At 44.4% G+C, this 24,367-nt stretch overlaps 2 protein-coding genes across 7 annotated transcripts in view; one reads left to right on the forward strand and one right to left on the reverse strand.

The window, feature by feature from the left end:
- The window catches only part of LOC102305346 (calmodulin-binding transcription activator 1), a 56,904-nt gene extending 45,543 nt beyond the window's left edge, over nt 1–11,361 (reverse strand). For 3 of the 6 annotated variants that reach the window (XM_014332471.2, XM_014332470.2, XM_005918550.3), the window contains exons 1-3: nt 11,191–11,360; nt 8,663–8,758; nt 3,544–3,647 (exon numbers count right to left, since the gene is read on the reverse strand). In XM_014332471.2, coding sequence (XP_014187957.1) covers nt 3,544–3,647; nt 8,663–8,758; nt 11,191–11,215 — 225 coding nt within the window. In that variant the 5' untranslated portion in view covers nt 11,216–11,360. Of the gene's footprint in view, nt 1–3,543; nt 3,648–8,662; nt 8,759–8,866; nt 9,626–11,190 lie in introns of those variants that run through there. The other 3 variants (XM_042219373.1, XM_014332472.2, XM_042219374.1) reach the window with 3 other exon arrangements.
- A 3,702-nt stretch (nt 11,362–15,063) lies between these two features.
- Nucleotides 15,064–23,876, forward strand: LOC102306155 (dnaJ homolog subfamily C member 11). The gene is made up of 16 exons (XM_005918552.3): nt 15,064–15,214; nt 15,867–15,996; nt 16,091–16,164; nt 16,262–16,363; nt 16,487–16,615; nt 16,710–16,832; nt 17,300–17,373; nt 17,471–17,660; nt 17,797–17,882; nt 19,640–19,756; nt 19,854–20,009; nt 20,385–20,454; nt 20,663–20,720; nt 20,950–21,092; nt 21,176–21,305; nt 21,413–23,876. Exons 1-16 carry the CDS (start codon nt 15,140–15,142, stop codon nt 21,436–21,438), a joined length of 1,683 nt encoding a protein of 560 aa, XP_005918614.1. The 5' UTR covers nt 15,064–15,139; the 3' UTR covers nt 21,439–23,876.
- Nucleotides 23,877–24,367: the final 491 nt, after the last annotated feature.

Genomic DNA, 24,367 nt, shown 5'->3' on the forward strand with positions numbered 1-24,367 from the left:
AACACAAATATAAATGCGTGCGTGCGCACACACACAGTCACACACACACACACACACACACACACACACACACACACTCATGCACAATCGGTTACCATGAGAACAACTATGCACAAAAAGAGATACACACCCACACACAGGAGGCAGATGATGGTGTGGAACATATATGATTTTTGATCCACTTCTTATCACGTTATTGTCATGCAGCAACACAACCAGACAACGGGTGTGTGAGCGCCGGTAATGAGCCTCTCATCACACCACACAGCTACGTACACATCTCTGCACGATGAGAACAGCGCATTACGGCAAAAACACTGCCTGTTTCAGAGCATTTTGTTTCATATCATTAAGGACAAAATAGTACTGCTCTCACATTTGCTTTTTTCCCCCACTCGTACAGTCGAGCGACATGTGGAGCAGAGTCACATGCAGACGCGTCGTGGCACAGGCAACTGTCATCTGTGTGATGCACTGAAGTCTGTACCAACACATTTGACAGTTGCATCATTTGAATTATAGTGGGGGAGAAGCTCTGAAGTAGAAGCCTTTAAAATGCACATTAGACCACACAATGACATGCACATTTGCACAGCGTGTGTGTGCATGTCTCATATTGAACTGGAGTTTTAAAAAGAATTTTTTAACTTAGTATTCATCTCAGTCTGGCTTCTTAATATACGAGCCAGGATGTCAAGGGTCCCCACAAGAGTAATCATATCTTTTCATGAGCTTGAGTCACACGATGAGACTCTAAAGTTGGTCTTTGTCTACATTTCAAAAGTTTGATAGCCTCCTCGTGGTGGTGCTCCGAAGAATTTGCTGAAACCAAACAACGAGTAATTCCAGATGGATAGATAACACAGGCTTCACCATCAGTCTGCCCACCTGAGTGTGGTTTGTTATCTAAAACTAGTCCATAGTCTATTACCATGGACAGATACACATACACCCCCAATCTATTATTGAACAAAAGGCTCACGCCTCCGCTCAGCCCTTCAGGGAGGAATCCATCCCTCCATCCCAGAATAATTTCACACATCAGTAGATACACAAAAGAGGGAGAGAGAGCGAGAGAGAGAGAGAGAGGAAAGGGAAGGAAGAGAGGAAAGGACAGAGAGCAGGAGGAACGGCCTGGGTAAAAAATGTATGGGGTCACAGCTCAGTGCTTGTGGGAGACCAAGGTGTCAGGGGGAGCCATGCGTGACAAAACAGAGATCCTTTTGCGCACAGGGAAACAAACGCACACGCACACACAGCCACACACACACACACACACTTGCAAAGTGATGCACATGCCAAGAAAAAGGTGAGACTAAGGACATATCAGATGAAGACATGTAAAGATTGAATCTGACTTAATAAGAGGCATTCTCGCTCAAACAAAGTCTTAATCTCTTTATCTATTACGCTCGTTTTTCGTAGCCTCACACACACACACGCACACACACACACAAACTAAGGATAATCCTGATTCTGCATGGCTTTTATAAACAGCATGTAAAAACCCAAAAGCCATTGACGATGAGGACACCCAAAGCCAATTCTTGATTTGCTTATGTACAGACATATGGAAACAAAGAATTATATAGAAACACACACAAATGGATCTACACAGTAAATAATTACACACACACATGCATACAAATATTGAAGAGATGTGCCCAAGTAAATAAAATCTCCAAATTTAACAGCTGGCTTGACAGCTGATTGGTCCAGAAACCCCGCATCTAAAAATGTTTTGCATTACAATCTATTGTGGACATTCAACAGTACACGCAGATAAAATTTCAGGACAATGCTAATTTAATATCCTATACGCTGATGACAAAAACTGGTAGATTTCTTTGAATGTCTGCAATTCAGACAGATTAAAAAAAAGTCAACAGACAGGGGAAAAAATCAATTCTTTTGTCGCAGCAGCTTCAAAATAATCAATGGCAATAATCTAGGGTTCCTTGCGCCGGATGCACAGGCTGAAATACATACATGCACTAAACGCACAGTGAGCATACACATGTCTCCCACTAAGAAAGCACTAAGCAAGAGGAGCAGCAGACACAATGGACTGTTTAAGTATGCGGAAAACTTTATGCCTGGGTGGAAGAGGAGCTTTGAAGAAATCCGCTGAGGGACAACCAACCTCCCCCTGAACTGAGCCTGCACCTCCTCATCAGAGAGGGAGAGAGAGGCATGGGGAGTGGTGTGTGTGTGGAGGGGGGGCAGTGGTACTGGGGGTGTAGAGACAGAAAGAGATGGAGAGAGAAGAGTTGGAAGGGAGACTTAGGGAGACAAGAAGGGAGTAAGGCCAGGAAAAGGGGCAGAAACAAGGTGTGCTCGTCTAATTCAGAGCATTGTCCACAATTGCTTGTGGTTGGCTGATGTGTGGAAGTCCCTAACCGGTAGCAGTCACGTTGCTCTGAAACACACCACAAACACACACACACCGCACATGCACACTGCTTATTCATACAAACACACTGTTCAGTAGGCACCGTGCTTAACTCCCAGTATGACCTTCATTGAGATGGATTGCATGAAAAATGTAATGACTTTCCTGAGAGAAAAACCACAGGCCAAATCAGCTTTGCATTGCATAATAATGCTGGACTTGGTAATCAATAACACAAACACACATCCATAATGGAGTGCACAGTCTGCACATGGAGAAAATGTCTCAGCAGAGGCCAACCACATCACAATGGATGGAGGAAACCACCAGTGGAGGGGCTGTGCGATGCATAAACAAGGAGGTATTGACGATAAATGCCTGCAACCATTTCCACCCATCAGACACTTTTCTAAGCTAACAGCTTAAGTCTGGAAACAACATGCAACTCTGAAAAGCTTTTCGCACGCCCAAAATGTTCATCTCAGGGTTATCCTTGGCCCTAAGTAAATAGCTGTCCCGAACCTAACTTGACCCAATTTTACATTCTTGGCTAAGTTATCTATTGTTCACACAGCAAAGATGATGCTAATTTTGGCCTAGAGCAAAGCGATCTCTGCTCTTTATGAATGAATGGTAGCTGTGTTTGCTTTGGAGCCAAAAACATACAACAGTTTTATCAACTTTCTCTGGTTCCATAGCAAAAAATGTATCTTACTGACCAGACCTTCTTTGAACCTAGTAAAACGCAGCATTACAAACAATCATATCTGTACCCTCATTCCTTTTTTTTTCAGCCTATAAGCCTTATTGTTTCAGACCTCAAATCCGCTGTTTCCTATGCCCTACCCCAGAATGGTTTTGGGTTACAAAGAAAAACAGACAGCAACATGCCAAATGGAATCTATACTCTGTCAGATTTTCGCTGTGAGTTCAGGTTGCTGATGGTTGTTTTTTGGGCTTTTTTTTTTGTTACTTCCCAGTGTCACAGTTTTAGGATCCCATAATGAAAAGCTGCCATTGTGTTTGTTTACCTCCTCTTCATCTCTCAATGTGACATTAGTTAGAGATGAGTCACCAGCCAGGAAAAAAACAAAAACACTGTTCATCTTTCTGTCACAGATATTTCCCTCTTGAGTGTGTCTCATTCTCACCTCGTTGGTGTTCCAGCGATGGCGCTCCTTGGGCAGAGAGGAACATTTGGGTAGACACTCTAGCAGCTTCTTAGGAAGGTAAATCTTCAACTGGCCGGGCTCATCTGAGGTAGGGAAGAAAAAAAAGAAGAAGATTAAACAGGATAAATGACAGACGAGTAGAAAGAGAGGACTAATTGCACATTAGACTCAAAGACACCTTGAGCAGAATAGCAGAATTCTTGGATATGGCAAAGGAAAATTATGAGTTAAAATTATAAGTACAATTTTAAAGGTTTGATGTGAGAGATGTGTTCTGTCCATCTTGTACTTGAGTGGGATATTTGAGATTTATCAGGAATATTTTTGGCATAGCAGTGGAAAGAGATGTCTGCAAGGAAGTCTGAATGAGAAACCGATGAAGTTGGGTTTAATATTTCCACATCATCTTTATGTCACTGGGCCTTAATATAGCTTATTATCTATGTGTGATTCAAAGTGCTACACATGAAAAGGAGAACAGAAGTCCTCCAGTCGAGGTAATCAAGTTAACAATAGCTAAGCTTGCAGAGGGAGTGGCGGCTGGGTTACTTTTGGACCGCAAGTGAAGATGCACCTGGGGCCCACCCACAAACAGATTTAGATAAAGAAGAATCCATTATCATACATTATCAGTGCATTTGGGGTTGATAACAATCACAACTAATCACAGGGGCATTACTTATCCCCATTAAAAGCAATGCTTTTCCCACAGTGTTACACACACAGTTTGGTAATGAAGTGGAGAACCCAGAATAGCTCTCCCTGTGATTTAACTAATATTCTTGTACAGGAGGCAGGGTGACGCGCGAGTAAGCAGGATCAGACCATGTACATACACATAGGGTAATGCGTCTATGTTAATCTGTTCAATAGAAATCTCCGTATTTCTAGTGTTACTAAACACTAGATAAACAAAATGCCCACTATTGAAATTTAGACCTTATTTTACTATAGTGCACATAATCTCTGCCTGTCTGTCTGCAAACTCCTACACAGTCAGGGCAGGAGCAATCACACTTGACACATATAGGTCCCTGAAGGGTTCACTAACCAACAGCTAGTCATTACAATAAAACCACTGTATTATTTTAATTTCACAATAAATTCTACCTTATCAATATTGAATATATTCATTACTAATATCCCCAAATTGTGACAGTATCAATAAACTGAAACAATAAGTTTTGAAGTCAAGTTTACTATACTCTGTGATTGTATGAACTGGGATATACTAGTTAAAAGGTGCCAAAATTGATTTTTATTAAAATGCCAGCCATATTTCTTCGCCTCTGGTTACAACCTCTTTGAGAAAATGTGTAAAAACTCTCGACAAAATTGCAGGTTAATTTTGTTGTGTGTTTATTTATTCATCATCCACCACCGTTACATGAGTGAAAATTCAGAAATACAAGCTTCTAAACCCAAGTGCCTTTTTTAAAGGAATTATGGATGCTACCTTCTTTGCTGATTGGCGGATGGCAGTCAACGAGGTGAATATCAGGCTATATTTGTGCTAGGCTGATGAATCTTTACTGAATTCCAAATAGACACTGTAGTTTATTTTGAGTCAGTCCCACATACATTGTTTTTCTGAGCAAAAATAGCCCCCAAATGTTCACTGTTTTCTCCTGACTAATGTTTTCTAAAAACTACAGGGCCAAGCTTTTTTTTTTTTTAGAAAATTGCTCTGCTTTTTTTTTTTTACATAACAATATAATCGTGGCTCGTTTTCAAACATTTACGTAATTAGCAGAGGAACCAAAGGGCTGAGAGCCACAGACAGTTATACCTTTTGCAGTATACAGTATAATTAATGTTGTGGAGGGCACTATATGAGATCGCCACAGCAGAAATATAGTCATACGTGACAGCAAAGCTGATTGTTGGTGTTGAATTACCAGTGAAACTACCCCTACTGTGCTTCTCTTCCTACTGCTGTGCGCGGAGAATCACCAAAATACCGAATAGGTGCAGGGAAGGTAAAAAAATAAATAAATAAATAAAATAAAATCCACCAAGCCTCAGCCTCAGGAAAATACCACCTCACCAGTGTGTCCACACAAAGACAGACCCCCTGTTATGTGTTTGTGAGTGTGTTCCCAACGGGTGTGCTTCTCAGAAGTCAAAGCGAGCAAGCACTCAAAGGTTATTGATAAGCATTTGAGTAGAGGGCGTCCATTCATGACTCCCCTGGGAAGATAGGAATTATACTCTACCTGAGGGAAGATGACAGAGCAAGAGAAAAAGACAGATAGGTAAGGTGGGAGGGTCAGCATGGGAGACAGAGAGAGGCAAGATGACAAGGAGCCAGAAAGATGGTGTTAATGAAGAAAAAAAAAGAAATTTGGGAGACTGGAACAAACTAACACAAAGATGCAAAGAAGAAGAATTGCTGTAGCAGGACAGGGGAAGGGGCTATATGTGTGTGTGTGTGAGTGTGTGTGTAAGTGTAAGTAGCTATCTGAGCATGTGTGTGTATGTGTTTGTGTCAGTAGGAAGTGTGTTCAGGCACGTATGCTCCCCCTAATCAATTATGCATTTATTAATAGAAGGCCTGAGAAGACAGAATTTCAAACAGCTGAACTGTGCAGCAGCTTAGTTAAACAGCTGAATGGTGCAGCTTAGTTAAAGCCTAATTTCTTTTTTAGCAGCACTCCAGCCTCTCTGCTATGAATGCCAATCAGCGTTTAGACCCCACCCCTCCTGGCTATAACCCCCTCCCTTCCTCTGCTGTTCTGAAGAATTCTCATCAGAGCCTCGCCTTTGAAATGTACCAGAACCACCACATCAAACAAGCCCGTTGCACATGCGCAGGCACACATACACACACAAACACGCACGCACGCATACACATATGCATGCTCATACATACAAACAGACACATACAGCAGTGCCTGCTGATCAAAGAACACACATCACAGTATTTGTCCCAGAGTGACTTCTTCTTTTTTTTTTTAAACGAGTGACCTTGGCGCCCAAACCCCTTTCAAAGCACACCTTCATGGACACAACCACCATCTTAACCTGTCCTCGCATTTACTCTCCCTGCTAACGAGGACCGGAGGACCAACTTTGCAGATTTGTTGAATGCTGATGAGCTTTTACACCCCAAAGAGTTGTATCTTGTATTTCTAACAATCCTGAACTAGAGAATGCGTCCCTGTTTTGAAAAGATTCAGCCTCAGTGCTGTTGCAATCGTCCTTTCCATCTGCTCCAAATGACTCTCAGTGGAGCCATACTATTGTGTGACATGGGGCAAAAACTTGTCTTTTGTTTTCTGGCTACCCAGGAAAATGAAGCATCCTGGGACCCAAGGAATGCACATCTAAATATGAAAATCCGACGCTGTTCGCCTTTACATTTGTATTTAAAATCATAAAACACTTTCAATACCTGCATTACTTCGTGCGAGTCCCTCAGCAGCACGCCACAAATTCTGGGTGTACACAGATCACTCACTCACTTGCTAATCTAGTAAAAACGAGTCCAAAAGAGTGACAATGTCTGAATGCTAATGTGAAACTGATGGCTCATTAAGTCATATAGAGGTATGTGAGCTAAAGACCGAAAATGTTCGACCAAAGTGAAACATTGCTTTGGGTACGCTATCAAATGCCACCATTTAGACTGGAATCACACAGAAGAGCGGCCTCCGACTGATGAATATTTTACCTCATAAAACTGTCATCTCCATATTTAACACAGAAACAAGCCAATGCCCTTGTGAGATGGCTGTCAGTTAATTATAAAACTCTCCTCAGTAAAGAGAGAGAAAAACGCTCCAAATGCAACTCTTAACTCTCCCCCTACTGATATTAGGAGGCGTCAGGGGAAATTTTCACATTTTCCCCCTTTTCGGGATGAAATTAATGTGACAGAAAGAAAGGCTCATTGCACAGCAGCTAGATAGAGGGATGGCAGGGAGGAGGGTGAGAGGAGGGCAGCAGGGAGAGCCAGGGCACGGAGAAGATGGTTTGGGGGGTGGGGGTGGCATGGGATGAGTGAGAGTGCAGGAAGAGGGGAGGAGAGACGAGAAAAAGAGGGAGAGCAGGGGGCGGAGGGGGGATAGAGAGATGGGCGTGCATGCTAATTTTATCATTCTGCTGATAAACTTTTCCTCCAGTAATCCTCCAGCTGGGACGTGAGAACAGATAGGAGACAGGGATAGGCTCGGGAAGCCTTGGTTTTTATTAAACTGTCATCAGAAATAGAACCCTCTATTCTATTCTATTCTATTCAGTCCAGCTTTCATTCCCTGTTCAGCATGGTCTGGTGCAGAAATGAATAAGGGGTTGAAGTAAGGGGTGGACAGGGTTGTTGTTGGGGTGGGTGGTGTTTAAATATACCCCCCAACACCATCGCCACAACCACCACACTCCTAACCCCCTCCACTGCTAGCCATCACTTCACTAAATGTCCGTCTGCTCCTCCTCGCATCTGTTTATTTTCCTCCAATTTGTCCCTCTAACACACATGCACACAGAGGCACACACATGCATTTGCTCCATGTCCTCTGGAATCAATAGCCAATCAAAGCAATCATTGCCTTTATAGTCTGTCTAACAGACAAAAGCAATCGCACACATGCTTGCTACACACTCACACACATCCGCGGCCATGCACCGACCCCAGATTACACACTCCATCTCACTTCTAGTTTAACAAGGCCCATTGAGGATTATAGATACATAATGCCATGTGTACAGATTAGGTGTGACAATAAACTACTGACAGCCAAAGTAAGCCCTGCCTTCTGTATGGCTATGTGCAGGAGTGTGTGCGTGTGCCCACTAATACTGTACTGGCATGCATGAATAAACATGATGTGTAACAGGGCTGAATTGGAATGACGTCTCAGCAGAGAGAAATAGAGATAGTGTGTGTATGTGTGTTTGTGCGTATGCGTAAGTGTGATCAGTTACAGAGCAGATGAGGAGGAGACCTCAGTTCCCGCATCGCATCATTCTGCCAGAAGGCTTTTATGCTTGCTCCCAGAGTCACCCTGTGCTACAGACAAATGTGCGGGTGGCACTTAAACACCCTCACAGACAGACATGCACACACAAACTGCGCCAAGAGTGTTTGTGTGACTCTTACTGTTGGCGTCAGTGTCGTCACTCTTGGGAGGGGTGTGTCCAGTGTAGCCAACAGCAATCCTGACCATTCGCTCTGGATTTCTTATCTTCTTCAGTCCTACAAAAAGAGAAAAAGAAGAAGAAGAAGAAGAAGAAGGAAAAAAAAACAGGGACATATTTAGGAGACACTTCAGGCTTTGGTTTCCTTGGCAGTCGTACACCTCACCTCAGTCTTTCTCCTCTAAAGCCCAGAAACAAAACTCCAAGTGATATGCATGTGGGCTGATCCATTTTCTGATCCACTAACTTGCATCCATCGTGTCCCCTGATCGATTGGCCACAGAAGATACACTGCCTCTGTGTGTGTGACTAACTTGTTCCCAGCTTTAGTTTCTCTTCACTCTCATCATTTCTCTGTTTCCCTGACCACTGTTGCTATGATACAAAGTAGACCAACCAGCACAGAGGGAGATGGTCTTCCAGGCTATATGGTGGATGTTGTTCTGATGCCCACTGGTGCCATCCACATCTACCAGGCAGGGGAAGAGTGGAAGGCTGTCTCCTGCCTTCGTCGCCACAATTCATTTGGCTTTCATTCAGCAAGGCTCAGACTTTTAAATCATTATACCCAGACTACACGCAACATTGAAGGGGCAATGGATAAAACTCCAACACACTGTGAATCTGTTTGCGTGAGTAGGTATGGTATAGTATGGGCAGGGGGGAAGGTTTAATATTTATGTGGTACACTGCCTGCTGATCTGCCCATGGGCCTTTTGTCTCATCAACAGTTCTAGTCTTTTCACGCAACGGGACTCTCAACCCACGGCCTTCCTTTCGCCTTTGGCAACACTCTGCATGCTTGCTTGCACGCATGTATGTATGTATATGCGTGCCTGACTTTAAGTGCTGTACACACGATGTACTGCAGAAATGCATGACGGTAGTTCAAGTGTTGCCAAAAATTGCCCCTTTGAGAAATCTTGCTCAGTGTTGCTCCCTAGTGGAGAGAGTGCTGAAAGCTCTCGCTGACAATTTTACTACAGCTTTGATTAATTAAACCCCCCCCCCCCCCCAAAAAAAAGAGTTTTCCTTATTAAATTAATTAATTTTAATTGCTAAGGAACTGTGGTGTCTGTAACAAGGGTTCTCAAACTTTTTGAGGCAAGGGAGAAGATATTCTCAGGACTGCCTCACAAAAAACAATTTAGATGGTTTAGGTGTAACATCACTTTTCAGAGCAAGCTGATAATGAAAGGTATGCAACAGCAAGAACTGTCTGTTAGACACTGAGAGAAATGACTGATTTCATGACAGATTGACAGGATGTGTCACAGCCATATCAGGGTTTATATTGGGCCAACACAAAGGGAGGGAGTAATGTACACAATATGCTTGTTTTGTTGGCATAAATGGTCCCCCATCTGTGTATATATATATATCCACTTTTTAATGAAACAACACAATTTTATGATCTACTATAAATTAATTTGGGACACCTGAGGGGGACAGACCCCGTTTAGAGAGCCATTGATCATTTACAACACAGTCTGCTGCTAAGTTTGCTGCCCTCTTTTGTAAATTTAACCCTTCGTGGCATCAGCAGTGCTTTAAAGACACAAAACGAAAGAGGCGCTGTCAACAGAGTAACAACCAGGGGGTATTTATAAAGAAATGTCAAACACCACGAGTAAAGAAACTCACAAGTTGACACAGAGATAACATTGCAACCCTTAAATAATTCATGAATGAATAAATAGTAGTCTGAATGAAATGGTGACTGTGTGTGAGAGATGATAACGACCTCAAGAGTTTACTTAAGGGAGTAAAAACACAAACAAACAACGACCACAAATGGGGGGGGGGGGGGGGCTGGAATCATTATGACCTAAAACTGACACACATACACACCAACCCCTCCCAAACCTATATGCAGCCAAATTCTCACCTTCAGCGCCTTAGCAACCATAAGGACACATTAACACTGAAGGGACAAAACACACACACACACACACACCGAAACACACACCGATTGTGATTAAATAAATACACAGCTGGTCGAGGAGGTTGCGTGCCTGTCAGGAAAGAAATTAGCAATTCAGTGGTCTACTTTATGCTTAAAGAGAGACACGGACACACACACACACACACAGAGCAGCATCTGAATTCCTTCAGCGTGAACCACTCTTCTCTTTTCCTCTCATCCTCCATCCCCTTAATGCTAAATGCTTAAAAAGCATTCATAAGCCAGCTACTCGAGGGGGAAACGCTGGCAAGCATCGGACGGTGAAAAACTACCGTATCCCGAATCAGCCAGAGCCCACCGACAGGACAACTCTCCTCCTGTTATTTATTTGCTTTCGGTTAACCGTGCTCCACACAGTCGCTGGTTCAGCACCAGCCTCGGTGTTTTCGGGACGGGCTTAAGGAGAGGGAAAGCCCCGCCGCTATCTCTGCCCTCCTCTATCCCTCCGTCCCTTCATAGCCTCGCATGAAACCCGAAGAGCGGGACTCCGGCACCTTAAATAAAAACCGTTATTTCTCTCTTACCTTCCGGCTTGTTTTCGGCAGCCATTTCCCCTCCGCCGCGCGCCTCATCCCTCCTCCTCCTCCTCTTCCTCCTCCTCCTCCTCCTCCTCGACTCGACCTAGTGGTAGTGGGAGGGGGGGGTGGTGATGGTGGTGGTGCCGGTGAGGGAGGTGGGGGGGAGGACCACGCGCGTGCACAAGGAGGACAGCTCAAGGAGGGGGGCGGGGCTGAGAAGAAGGGGTGGGGAGGGTGAGCCTGCCGCGTTCAGCGCGGCTATTGGTCCAAACAGAGAGGACTGACAGCGGGGATCCGTGATGGTGACTCGCGGAATTCACCATCCCTCCGCTTGTTCCCCTTGACCACGCCCCCTCCTCGCCGTTCACGCGCACTCTTTCTCTCTCTCTCTCTCCCTCTTACCCCTCTCACGTCACTGAACGACGTCTGTATTCGAGGACACCTTGACAGCCTCCCACAGCATCATCATCATGCTCATCATCATCTTCTCTCCCTCACACGCGCACACACACACTCGCACGCGCACAACAGGCCTACACACATATACGTTACGCGCGCACAGAAACTCTCGCTAGCGAGCGCGCGCTCATTTCTTCACACGCAAACCCAGTGGACTGTTGAGAAAATGCGATGTAAGGTCGCGTCTCGCCATAAATTATGAACCCCTCTTGAATCTAAATGAAAAGAACTGCCTGAAAGAGAGTTTTTTGACGCGCGTGGGCTGCCGGGTGCTGTCATTCGCCGTGGTGCTGAAGCTCGCGGTGCTGAAAGGACAGCTCCACACGCGCCTACACAGAGCTGCGTGCACTCACTACCTGCTTTCTTTGAGCCATGTTATTAAATGGGAGCCATGGCAGGTCAGATGAAAACTTGTGGGGGGGAAGGAAAAAAAAACATGCCCTCCTCCATACTCGTCCTCCTGCTCAGCGTGCGGGATGAAATGTCGCTGCTGATATCTTTGCGTAAAGTTTAGTTTATAACGAGCCTATCACAATATCCTCACTGACAGGCTATTTATAATTCTGCCGTTTTATGCGATGCTATCCTTTTCTAAATAGTAGGGCTTAACTGGGATCATTATGTTCTCGTTTCCAGCCCACACTGTCACTCTGTGCCTCGGGGTAGAATATCGCCTTTGCACCAAAGCCTTGTGTTTGACAGAGACAATCCTCTCCACAGACACGCTTCACGGAAAACAGAGGTTTTGAATGGTTCGTCCTCGGCTACGTGTGCTTTGCGCAGCCTCGGGGTGCAGAGACACACTAGGTACTCGAGATCAGCGGAATTCAGAGATGGTGAACGACAACGACAAACGTGTAGCGGTGTAATAAGAAAGAAAGCAAATGTTTAATGTTGCATTTATGTTATTTATGTCAGGGTGGAGCTCACTGTTCATACCAACACAGTATGGCACTTTCTATTCAGCCAAAGATGAGGTTACTTTTTAATCAAAAATATATAGTACTTCAAGAGTACTGGATACATGAGTAATCACTGGCACTTGTCCAGTGTTATGGTGAAGAACAGGGGTGTCAAACATATGGCCTGGGGCCTGGAAGCGGCCCACTAGAGGGTCCAATTGGCCCACTGGATGACTTTGCAAAGTGTGATCAAGTCATTATTAACTCAATGTGTTTTTTTCTTTCATGAGAGATTTATATTGTTCCTGGTGTGATGCCAGCGTTATTATACAAGAGTGAAAATGTACAGAAAATAACAAATGTTAGATCCCGGTAGGTTGTTTGGATCATAAAGACATAAAACACTCACAAAAAACTTTTATTTCCCCACAAAAACTCCACATGTGGAGGTTTTGTGAGTTTATAGCCTCACTATGATCTTTAAATTGTAATGCACATGCAATGACGGTGTAATGACCATGTCAGACTTACTTTTCTTAAGAAATTTCAGACTTTTCACCTTTTTTGTAAAGCAATGGCTGGTTAAATGCGACTTTTAGAAAGAAATGTTTTCAAAGTGTTTTGTAGAGAAATTAACTGGGGTGTTTGTTTTTTCATATGTTATTATGCAAAGGTTTTGGTAGTCCCAGCCTCCTTAAGATCAAACTGGGCTGACATGAAGTAAAATGAATTTGTCAGCCCTGGTTTAGAGAGTGAATCACATGATGGTCTTAGGTTTTTTTCATGTAATATCACCTGTTTCATGTTAATATATACTCACTTATTAACATGAGCTAATCCAGGGGGTAAATGTTTTATATATGTTTTAATTGGTATGTGGAAGTGTATACGCACTTCTATAAATGAGATGAGAAATAGGTTATCCCATATTTGGGAAATTCTTTTATTGCAACAGTTGAAATTCACAGCCAGAACAGGTAGCCAGTCTGTTACATGGCCAGTTGATCAATAATAATAATAATAATAATAATAATAATAATAATAATAATAATAATAATAATAATAATAATAATAATAATAATGTGTGGTCTTTCTGGCAGCTGAATCATTCGGTTAAGGATGTTGCTCTGTTGCCTGTCTAGTGAGTGGTGCAGAGGGTGGTTATGGTTTTTCTGTGATTTTAGCTTCAAAAATATTCCGGGTTGCAGACAATAACAGAGCCAGCTTTCCTAAACAATTATACAGTCTATCCGTGTCACCAGCTCTGATGCTTCTCATCCTGCAGCAGCACGCTGTGCTCACCACAACTGAGTGAGAAAAAACTCCAAGATTTTGCTGCACACATTGAAGGATCTCAGCTTCCTTAGCAAAACAGAGCCTGAACAGTCTGTGTTGACTTTCCATTTGAGCTTTTTGTCAATGCAGGTGCCCAGGTACTTGTACTCCTCCACATGAACATCCTGTCCCACACGGGTCGTGTAACTGTCTGTTTCCTTCTTAAATTGATCACCATCTCTCTTCTGAGCTATTAACATTCAGAAACAGAGGATTCCTGTTAGACCACTCTACAAAACCGTCCACTAGCGCTCTGCAAACCTCGTCCTGCCCATCACTAATACATCCAACCACTGCAGAACTGTCAGAGTATTTCTGTAGGTGGCATGACCTGGAGTTGTGCTGAGAGTCTGAGGTGTACAAGGTGAACAGGAATGAAGACAGCACTGTCCCTTGTGGAGCTCCTGTACCGCATATCACCTGATCTCAAAGAGCACTGCACATTTTCACATACTGCAGCTGGTCTTTTTGGTTGTCAGTAATTCATGAGTTGTTGAATGTGTGCATTTACTGACATTTCCTGTAGTTTCTTTCTCAGCAGCAGCGGCTGAATCATGTTATATGCACTATGGAAATCAAAGAGGGTGATCTTCACCATGTCGCTCTCTGTAGTATGTAGATGACTGCAGATTTAATCTGTATTCAAACTGCAGAGGGTCAAGAGATGTCTTCACCCATGTCTTAGTTGGCAACTAGCCTGTAGTCATTGAGCTCTGAGGGTATCAACAGTGATTTGGTTGTAAAATCTGATTCTGGTCTTTTATCTAAGGATAAATGTAGTGGAGTACATAGTACTCAGTTCTCCTTCTAAATATAGTGTAGAAATATAAGGCTGCAAAATGAAATGTTCAAGGAAAGGAAGTAGTAGACTCAAAGAGGCTATTATTAGCGATGCACAGATTGTGAAATGTTTAAATTACTAGAAGGCCAAGAACCAATGCCAGTAACAAGATTTTATTTACTTATTTGTTTATTTATTATTTCTTCCACTGTACTTCTTTTTCGATAGTACATAATTTGTTAAACACCCCGAAATCTGTCATAGCCAATCACAGTTGAGTGTTTGGCGCACATTCAAACTGAAGGATGACAAAAAAAGTCATAAACTGACAACATACATTTTATAAAAAGCCCTTTTCTCCTTGTATGTATACAGCCAGCAGAGGACGACAGAAAGACAGCGGCTCCTCCTGTGACTGACCAATGAGCTCCCAGAACACTGAACGAGTGGGCGGGACCGAACCGGGCCAAACGCAAACATGGCGGCTCCCTTAGATGATGATATTGAGTCTAACAATCAGGACTTCTATTCACTGCTCAACGTTAGGAAAGAGGTAAGGTTAGCTTCGTGTTTATCAGTGATGTCCGACGTCAGCGGACTTTTTGCTGTGACCTCTGTGTTGGGTTTTAATGAGAAAGCCTTCTGCAGCCCGTGTGCTCTCATCCTCCAACCGAATAACGCTTCTCTCAGTCGGCACCATCGTCGTTAGAGGTTGAGACCGGTCAATGCCGCAGATGCATGTCCGGCAGGCTGTCTAATCTACTTTACATGGAAGTAGGCGCTGGCAGAAATGCTACGATCGTCTTGAAGAACATCCTCTGAAATCTGAGTTTTCCTAAAAACTGGGGCGAATATGAGCTGTGTGGATTGTAGTTGCTCATCTAAGTAACATTAGATAGCATTAGGTACACAGGGGCAGACTCCTTAGCTTAACGCGTAGTGCATTATTACGCTTTTTGTTAATGGCTTTTTAATGTAAACGCCTGCTGACTGTTTTTCACTCTTGAATTTGGACGCACTAATGCAGCAGTGGTGTTTCAGCTCTCAATTAACTGATTAGTCAGTTAATTGATTGAACAGACATTAATTCAGGAGGTTGTGGCAATTATTTTCAGGCAAAAATACCCAACAGTTGCAGTTTTAATCAGTTTAATTAGTCAGCCATTCATTCTCAGGGGTGACTCTTGTCCTGTCTCCTGCCACAGGCCACAGCTGAGGAGCTAAAGGCATCATATCGGAGGCTATGTATGCTATACCATCCAGACAAACACAGAGACCCAGAGCTGAAAAGACAAGCTGAGCAACTTTTCAACCAGGTTCACCAAGCTTATGAAGGTGAGGAATCTCATAGTTGTAAGGCATTTAGTAGGTATAGTTGAACTTGTGAAATGAATTGTCTGTCTTCGGGATCTGCTTTCCCTCTGCTCAGTGCTGAGTGATGCTCATTCCAGAGCTATCTATGACATCTTTGGGAAGAAAGGGCTGGAGGTGGAAGGCTGGGAGGTATGTTTCCAAACATAATCTACTTTTCTTGCATTTGAGTGGTTTTTCGCTGCTACGTGGTGTGTCTGCGTCACCTGCACTTTGTGATTCTGTGTAGGTGGTGGAGAGGAAGAGGACACCGGCAGAAATTCGAGAGGAATATGAAAGGCTACAGAGAGAGAGAGAGGAGAGGAGACTGCAGCAAAGAACAAACCCTAAGGTTTGCAGCATCATAACAGCACGAAACAGCCCTGTTTCCACGTTCATTGCATTATGTCTCCCACTCTTTTCCTTTTTTCTTAATTAATCCTGTCAATCTGTTTGTCACGGCATCATTATTCAGGGCACCATCAGCGTTGGTGTGGATGCAACGGACCTGTTTGACCGCTATGATGAAGACTTTGAAGAGATGCCAGGAGGAGGCTTTCCTCATATTGAAATCAACAAGATGCATATTTCTCAGTCTATAGAGGTACAACAAACATTCACTTAGCCATTACCGTCCACCCACGTGCTAGCCTGAGCCAAGATCACATCGGTATTCTGCGCTGTCTGTCTTTCTGCAGGCTCCTTTGACGAACTCTGACACAGCAGTGCTGTCTGGTTCGCTCTCCACGCATAATGGGAACGGAGGAGGAAACATTAACATGACCGTGCGCAGGGTTATGTCAGCCAAGGGCTGGGGGGAGGTACGCACAAGCAGACACATTTACAGAGAGAAGCACATTAACGTTTTGTTTTAATGAGTAGGAACTTGTCCATCCATCTCATTATACCTCTGAGGAAGTCTGTGTGTCTATCCAGGTGTTTGGGCACATTGTCTCAGGAATGCTTTAAAGGAATTTTTTAAAAATGTAGCACAGATGTCCACCTGGATTTGAGGAGAATCTGGGTAGAATTTGGTGGCCAATGATCAAGGTCATTGTGACCTTAAATACATGCACCTTTAAGCTGAAGTGATTGTACAGATCTTCCTTGGTTGAAGACCAAATGGAAACTTTGATGTAACTTGCACTTTAACTAGTTGGGAATCATACACCTGCAAGCTGGTAATTCTTGCAGACATGATGTATGTAATGCGTAAGGTGGTAGGTTCAGTTTTTGTAGCCTTCTACAATCTCTTCTTTCCGTGCACTTGCATCTGCATTTGTTGCAGGTGGAGTTTGGTGCGGGAGACATACTGGGACCTCTTATTGGGTTAAAGGTGTTTCGCAATGTCACACCACGGTGGTAAGACCCAACTTTTTGTCAATAATGCGTCAAACTGCAAAACTGCATTCTCCTTTCACATCTCCTTTCTGTATGATTTTTTTTTTTTTCTGTTCAGTTTCATGACAGCCCAGTGCGGTTTACAGTTCTCACCTCGAGGTTTGCGACCGAGTTGTTCTCTGATGACAGCGCGGCACCTGGATCAGAACACCATGGGTTATCTTCAGTGGCGCTGGGGGCCCAACAGCGCCATGACTACCAGCCTTGTCCGAGACACCAAGAGCAGCCACTTTACTCTAGCTCTGCAGGTACATTCAAAGATAAGCATGCACACAAAGGCTGCAGCAGTACTACGTCATTACTTTTATTAATTTGATCATTTTTTTCCTTATTATTTCTATTCTTTATTGCTGTTCTCCTGGCTTTCCAACCTGCATTGTCCAGCTGGGCGTGCCACACTCCTACCTGATGATGAGCTACCAGTACAAGTTCCAGGATGAAGACCAGACCAAAGTTAAAGGATCTGTGAAGTATGTGTGTAAAAAGTGTCCTATACATGCAAAAAATAGTTTGCTGATATTGTGTTTGGGGTCATTGCCCAGTTGCATGTTTATGCTGATATGCTGTGTTTGGTTTTATTCAAACATACAATGAAAGTTATAGAAATATAATTTTACTTTTTCTTCTTGTTAGCATATTCAATATCATAACAATAGCTTATTCACAGAGCTAATACAGATTAAGACATGATCTGTAGTTGTTGCATTAATGGAGACATTATTTTAAAAGGTAATTGTGACACACGTCAGGCACAGATACACGCACACACACGTCTTTAGCCTCAGATGCACGTTTATTGTGAGAATGTACACAATGACAGCTGAACACCGTTTGACAGCGGTCGGTTTCCCCAGCTCCTCCTCCTTCGCTCCTCTCCACCTCACTATATAAAGGGAAGGAAAAACCACCATCAGTCCCAAAATCACGATCAGCTGTTATTACCAGCACCGCCCCGTTGAGCTCACTGCCCCACTCCTCCCCTGCAGCCGCGCCCCGGACCACACCTCCGCCACACACCCCCACCGCCCGACTGAGGCCGGGAAGCCCACCGGCCGAACCTACTCCCCCCCCCGCGAGCGGGAGAGAAAATCGGCCACCGCCATCTGCGCCCCCGGCCTATGGACCACCTTGAACTTAAAAGGCTGCAAAGCCAGATACCACCGAGTGATCCGGGCGTTGGCATCCTTCATGCGGTGAAGCCACTGCAGCGGGGCGTGGTCCGAGCAGAGGGTGAATGAGCGCCCCAGGAGGTAATAGCGAAGGGAGTCGACCGCCCACCGGATAGCCAAGCACTCCTTCTCCACGGTGCTGTACCGCCTTTCGCGCTCCGCCAGCTTCCGGCTGATGTAAAGAACGGGACGGTCGGCCCCCCTCACCTGCTGGGACAAAACGGCCCCCAGCCCTCTGTTCGAGGCGTCAGTCTGCAGAACAAAAGGGAGGGAAAAGTTAGGAGTGTGAAGCAGCGGCTCCCCACAGAGAGCCTTTTTCACCTGCACAAACGCCGCCTGGCACGGCCCCGTCCACTGGACCAGATCCGGGGCACCGCCACCGACAGCGGTGGGGGCTTCGGCGGGGCAGCAGCGCCAACCAGCCGCTCCAGAACCTGGGTCTGCCGGTCCGTCTGCTCCTGCAGCGCAGCCAGGTGAGACCGTTGGGCCGCCGCATGGTCCTGGTTCATTTTCGCCATCTCCGCCAGCATCTGCGCCAGAAACTGCAAAGGCTGGGCGGGCGGCACAGCCTGCGGGTCGGACATCCCCACACCGGCAGGCTCCTGGGTTTCGGCACCACTTGTGACACACGTCAGGCACAGATACACGCACACACACGTCTTTAGCCTCAGATGCACGTTTATTGTGAGAATGTACACAATGACAGCTGAACACCGTTTGACAGCGGTCGGTTTCCCCAGCTCCTCCTCCTTCGCTCCTCTCCACCTCACTATATAAAGGGAAGGAAAAACCACCATCAGTCCCAAAATCACGATCAGCTGTTATTACCAGCACCGCCCCGTTGAGCTCACTGCCCCACTCCTCCCCTGCAGCCGCGCCCCGGACCACACCTCCGCCACAGTAATGTAACAGCAAACATTTTAAACATGCTGTTTTCTCACAACAGTGATCACCACTTATAGTAGCTCTAAAAGTCCAATTGTGGCCATGCTATTCTCTTTACTAGCTGCCTAGTTTCATTTATCTCCCTGTTCACTTTTGTATCCCCGTGTTTCTAGGACAGGCTGGTTTGGCACTGTGGTAGAATATGGAGCAGAGAGAAAGATCAGCCGACACAGTATACTGTCAGCCACTGTCAGCATTGGGGTCCCGCAGGGAGTTACACTCAAGATCAAGTACGGGCCATCTACAGTGTGGTCTCACTCTACTGTGTGTCTTTGCCTCACTGCATGATTATCTTATAAGAGTGTGCTTACATTTGGGCTTATGTAGGCTGGCACGTGCAAATCAAACATACCTGTTCCCAGTCCATCTGACTGATCAACTGCTGCCCAGCGCCGTCTTCTATGCCACTGTGGGACCTCTGCTGGTCTACATGGCCGTCCACAGGCTGATCGTTATCCCGTACACACAAGCACAGAAAGAACAGTGAGTAAATGTCCTCTGCCTCAAACAGCATCTCACATTGTCCCAGCAGAAGAAACTCTTGGTTCCAGGCTTGTTCTCAAAAACTCGTAAATAAGAAAAGATAATTTTCTATTAATCATCACCTGGTTCTCCTCTACTTTTCTGTATTTGATCTATGTTTGTTTGTTTTTTTTACACTTAATGAATAGCATGATGGCCAAACTTTACACATCAGATAAAGGTGATCAACTCTGCTGTAGGGGGGAAAAAAGAGCAGCATTTCTATTGCGGGTGTTGTTAATACTAGAGGGATTTCTTTCATGCTTACACTGTCATCACAGACGCCTCCAATGTGAATCCCAGCGGGTGATTGTTGTCTGTCTCTGTGCCTCTCAGAGAGCTGGAGCTGCAGAGGAAGAGCTCTGCCACAGACATCGCCAAGAAGAAGCAGGAGGCAGAGTCTGCTGTGAGTACTCGCATGCTGAAACACAGTTCTTTATTGTGTGTGGGGGATAATTGATCATTGTTTCTGAGTTCAGCTCTCCTCATTATGAACTCATGACTGAATCTCGCCAGAAAAGCTCGCTACAATCCTATCCTGATTTTGCTCTCTTTCTAACCCCCCTCTCCCCTCCTGCCTTCCCTATTTTTTTTCTCCCTCGGCTCCTCTGCAGGTTCTGCTGATGCAGGAGTCTGTGAGGAGAATCATAGAAGCAGAAGAATCCAAGATGGGTGAGAGTATATACACACACACACAATAAAATCATTGCACAGTGTGGAAAAACTGATATTTCTTTAAGTTTGTATCCACTCAAAACTTGGTAAGCATCCATATAATTGAAACACATGTCAAAGTAGCTGTCACACTACATAATGCACTGTAACTTTAGATCCTGTCTGTCTGACTCCCATAACGTCATTGCTGTGAAGCCAATCATGATGGACGTATATTACCTTTTAGGCTTGATCATCCTGAATGCTTGGTATGGGACGTTTGTGTCAGACACCAGCCAGAAGCAGGAGAAAGCCAAGGTCATCGATGTGACCGTGCCTCTACAGTGCCTCGTCAAAGACTCCAAACTCATCCTCACTGAGGCCTCTAAGGTGCGTCAAACCAAACGAAAGTTTCTTTCTGCATCTGATGTACATCTGCATGCATTTCTTTTAAACTGTTTCTCTGTGTGCAGTCAGGGTTGCCCGGTTTCTACGACCCTTGTGTAGGCGAAGAGAAGAGCCTAAAATTACTCTACCAGTTCAGGGGTGTCTTGCACCAAGTCATCTCTGCAGACAAAGAGTCGCTACGGATACCCAAGCAATGTTAGTATGCGAGACTATTAGGAGTAACATTATTTACCATAGTATTCAACAGCACAGCATCTGCTTGCATCCGTGTTCAGATTACTAGTGTGTTTTTGTCTCATCAGCTCACAGAATTGAGTCCGAGTCCTAGAGGGCAGCGCTGTCGGAGTACGACGAGGCAAACGGACTGTGTGAACAGAAGAACCCAAGAATGGAGGGGGTCACATCGAAAATAAGCTGGCCTCTCTCCTCTGGCCTTCTTCTGTTGTGACGTTAGCAAATCCGATAGTTCCTCCACTCGTGTTTTCCTGTGGGCCAGCAGAATTCAGTCAGCACTGACAAGGTGTTGCCCTTTGTGTCCCCACACCTGAGAGAGCTGCTCAAATACCTGCCTTCTGCAGGGGAGAAGACCCTACAACCCTACAGACCTACAACATAGATTTATATATGCACTACACAAGAGGGCCTGACACTCCCTCAGTGATGAGCTAAAAGTGGGGGCTCTACTTTACCCCATATCATTGTAGTCTTTGTCCTATATGTGTATCACATTGATAGTTTTGATCTAATATTGGTATGGCATAGTCATTGCAATAATTCATGTAAATGTTTCTGGTCGCAGATCACGTCTCACTAACCCCGAGGCTAGCCACGACTGAGGAATGACTAAACTCGAGTTTTTGTTTTTTTTTAAATTTCTCATCATCCGCTCAAAAAAAATCATCCTAATTTATTTATGATTTTAGTGCCGCTATCTGCTGCTCACTGCGGTGCCGGTCGGCAGGTGCTAACTGGTGCTCTGAACTTGTATCTGTGAAGGCTGAGATGTGGAAGAAAGGGGAGGGCTTGCTCGGGGAGGGAACGCGGCAGTTGCCCTTTAATGGTAGAGTTCCAACTGAAGAGAGGGAGAGAAGCTCAAATTCCACATATTGATTTTTAATATCTATTCTAGACTGCAATTTAAAGGCAGAAATTCAGCTTGGATTTGATTTGCGTCAGTGTTTATTGATTGACTGTGCAGCTGCAGCCAAAACAGAATTTTCTATAAGGACTTTAAATACAGTGAAGGTTATAGTTTGTACTTCTCTGATGTATATCTGGAACAAATCCAGTGGTAGCAGTAAAATACTGGCATGGATTTGAAACATTTGGATTATTTTGTAATTGGTTGGATGTAAATTGGAGAAGATCAGCACTTTTGCCACATGTAGCTCATTTGCTGCTGATGTAATTTATTGAGCTTAACACGTTGGCTATGAAATCAAGCCCAGCTGCAGTCACAGATCAGATGATTCCCCCTTTACACTCCACAATTGCCATATCTGTAATAGGGCTGTGCATATGCAAGCCACTTTACAATCCACCTCTACCCTTCATGGTTTGTATTGATCTGAATTGATCATTCTTATACACTATATTGCCAAAAGTATTTGCTTGTCTGGCTTCACACACTTTTGAACAACCCGTTTTTAATCCACAGAATTTAATATGATGTCGGTCCACCCTTTGCAGCTATAACCGCTTCAACTCTTCTGGGAAGGCTTTCCACAAGGTTTAAGAGTGTGTTTATGGGAATTTGTACATTTGTGAGGTCAGACATGATGTTGGATGAAAAGGCCTGGCTCACAGTCTCCGCTCGAATTCATCCCAAAAGTGTTCCGTCAGGTTGAGGTCAGGACTCTGTGCAGGCCAGTCAAGTTCTTCCACACCAAACTTGCTCAACCGTGTCTTTATGGACCTTGCCCTCCCCTCCCCACACTGTTCCCACAGAGCCCTCCACCAAACTTTACACTTGGCTTGATGCAGTCAGACAAGTACTGTTTTCCTGGCAACTGCCAAACTCAGACTCGTCCAGTGGATTGCCACATAGAGACGCCTGATTCATCATTCCAGAGAACACGCCTCCACTGCTTTAGAGTCCAGTGGCAACATACTATACACCACTGCATCTGAAGGTTTGTATTGTACTTGGTGATGTAAGGTTTGGATGCAGTTGCTCTACCATGGAAACGCAATCTGTAAAGCTCTCTACACACTATTCTCTAGCTAATCTGAAGGTCGTGAAATTTGCAGATCTGTAGCGATTAACTCTGCAGAAAGTTGGCCGTCTCTGTGCACTACACACCTCAGCATCTACTGACCCTGATCTGTGATTTTTATGTAGCCTACCACTTTCTGGCCAAGTTACTGTCATTGCCAAATGCTTCCACTTTATTATAATAACAACTATGACAGTACCACGCTTGAATTCACTGAGCTTCTGAGAGCGACCTGTACTTTCACAAATGTTTGTAGAAGAAGTCTGTATGCCTAGGTGCTTGATTTTATATGCCTGTGGTCATGGAAGTGATTGGAACACCTAAATTCAATGATTTGAGTGGGTCAGTGAACACTTTTGGCAATATAGTTGTCAATAATATCTACTCTATTTTGTGTCGGGGTCCTTCTGCTGCTCTCTGAGGTGGAGAGACCGTAGAACAGAGGCACATGTTTCCATTGACTCTAGAGGTTTTGGGCAACTGAACCGTAGCCTCACCAAAACCACAAAGCTATATTGTCTAAATTAGGTGTTACAGTGTTTTAGTTAGTTTGTCATATATTTTAATTTAATACTATTCTCCCTGAAGCTTTCATTGAAAACAAATCAGACTCACACTCATTTTAAGCGACACGCCACTCTATAGTTGCAGAGGGCTTGTATTACTATCGTTTAGATGATAAAAATAATATTTTTCTCCCTTATTCACAAAGCGTCGCCACTGCAGGTAGCACCACAAAGTTAATTTGGCAGATTTTCACACCACCTCAATTCCTCGGGGAATTCCGACACATTCCCGAAGGGATTTGTCTTCTCTTAGGACTGAACCCGGGATCTTTTGCTTGCAAGGCGAATGTGTTCTGAAGCCACTTTATGTGGTCATACATGCACCAATTCTCCTTGGCTGTTATTTGCTCCTCTTAATGGTGAGGGAAAGGCAAAATATCCTATGATACACTTAACTGTTGAGAAACTGGTAGGTGATGTAGCATAAAAGTCCCAAAGGTTTTAAGATTAGTTGCACCCTGCTCCTGTTTATTTT

Source organism: Haplochromis burtoni, unplaced genomic scaffold, assembly GCF_018398535.1.
Source record: "Haplochromis burtoni strain Fernald_Lab_line unplaced genomic scaffold, NCSU_Asbu1 Contig_32, whole genome shotgun sequence".
In the NCBI taxonomy this organism is placed as follows: domain Eukaryota; kingdom Metazoa; phylum Chordata; class Actinopteri; order Cichliformes; family Cichlidae; genus Haplochromis; species Haplochromis burtoni.

Excerpts from the sequence above, each read along its gene's own strand:
- LOC102306155 (XM_005918552.3), top strand. The coding sequence starts at position 15,140 with ATGGCGGCTCCCTTAGATGATGATATTGAGTCTAACAATCAGGACTTC. Across the intron at positions 17,661-17,796 it reads ACTTTACTCTAGCTCTGCAG|CTGGGCGTGCCACACTCCTA; the intron begins GTACATTCAAAG and ends TGCATTGTCCAG. Across the intron at positions 17,883-19,639 it reads AAAGTTAAAGGATCTGTGAA|GACAGGCTGGTTTGGCACTG; the intron begins GTATGTGTGTAA and ends CCGTGTTTCTAG.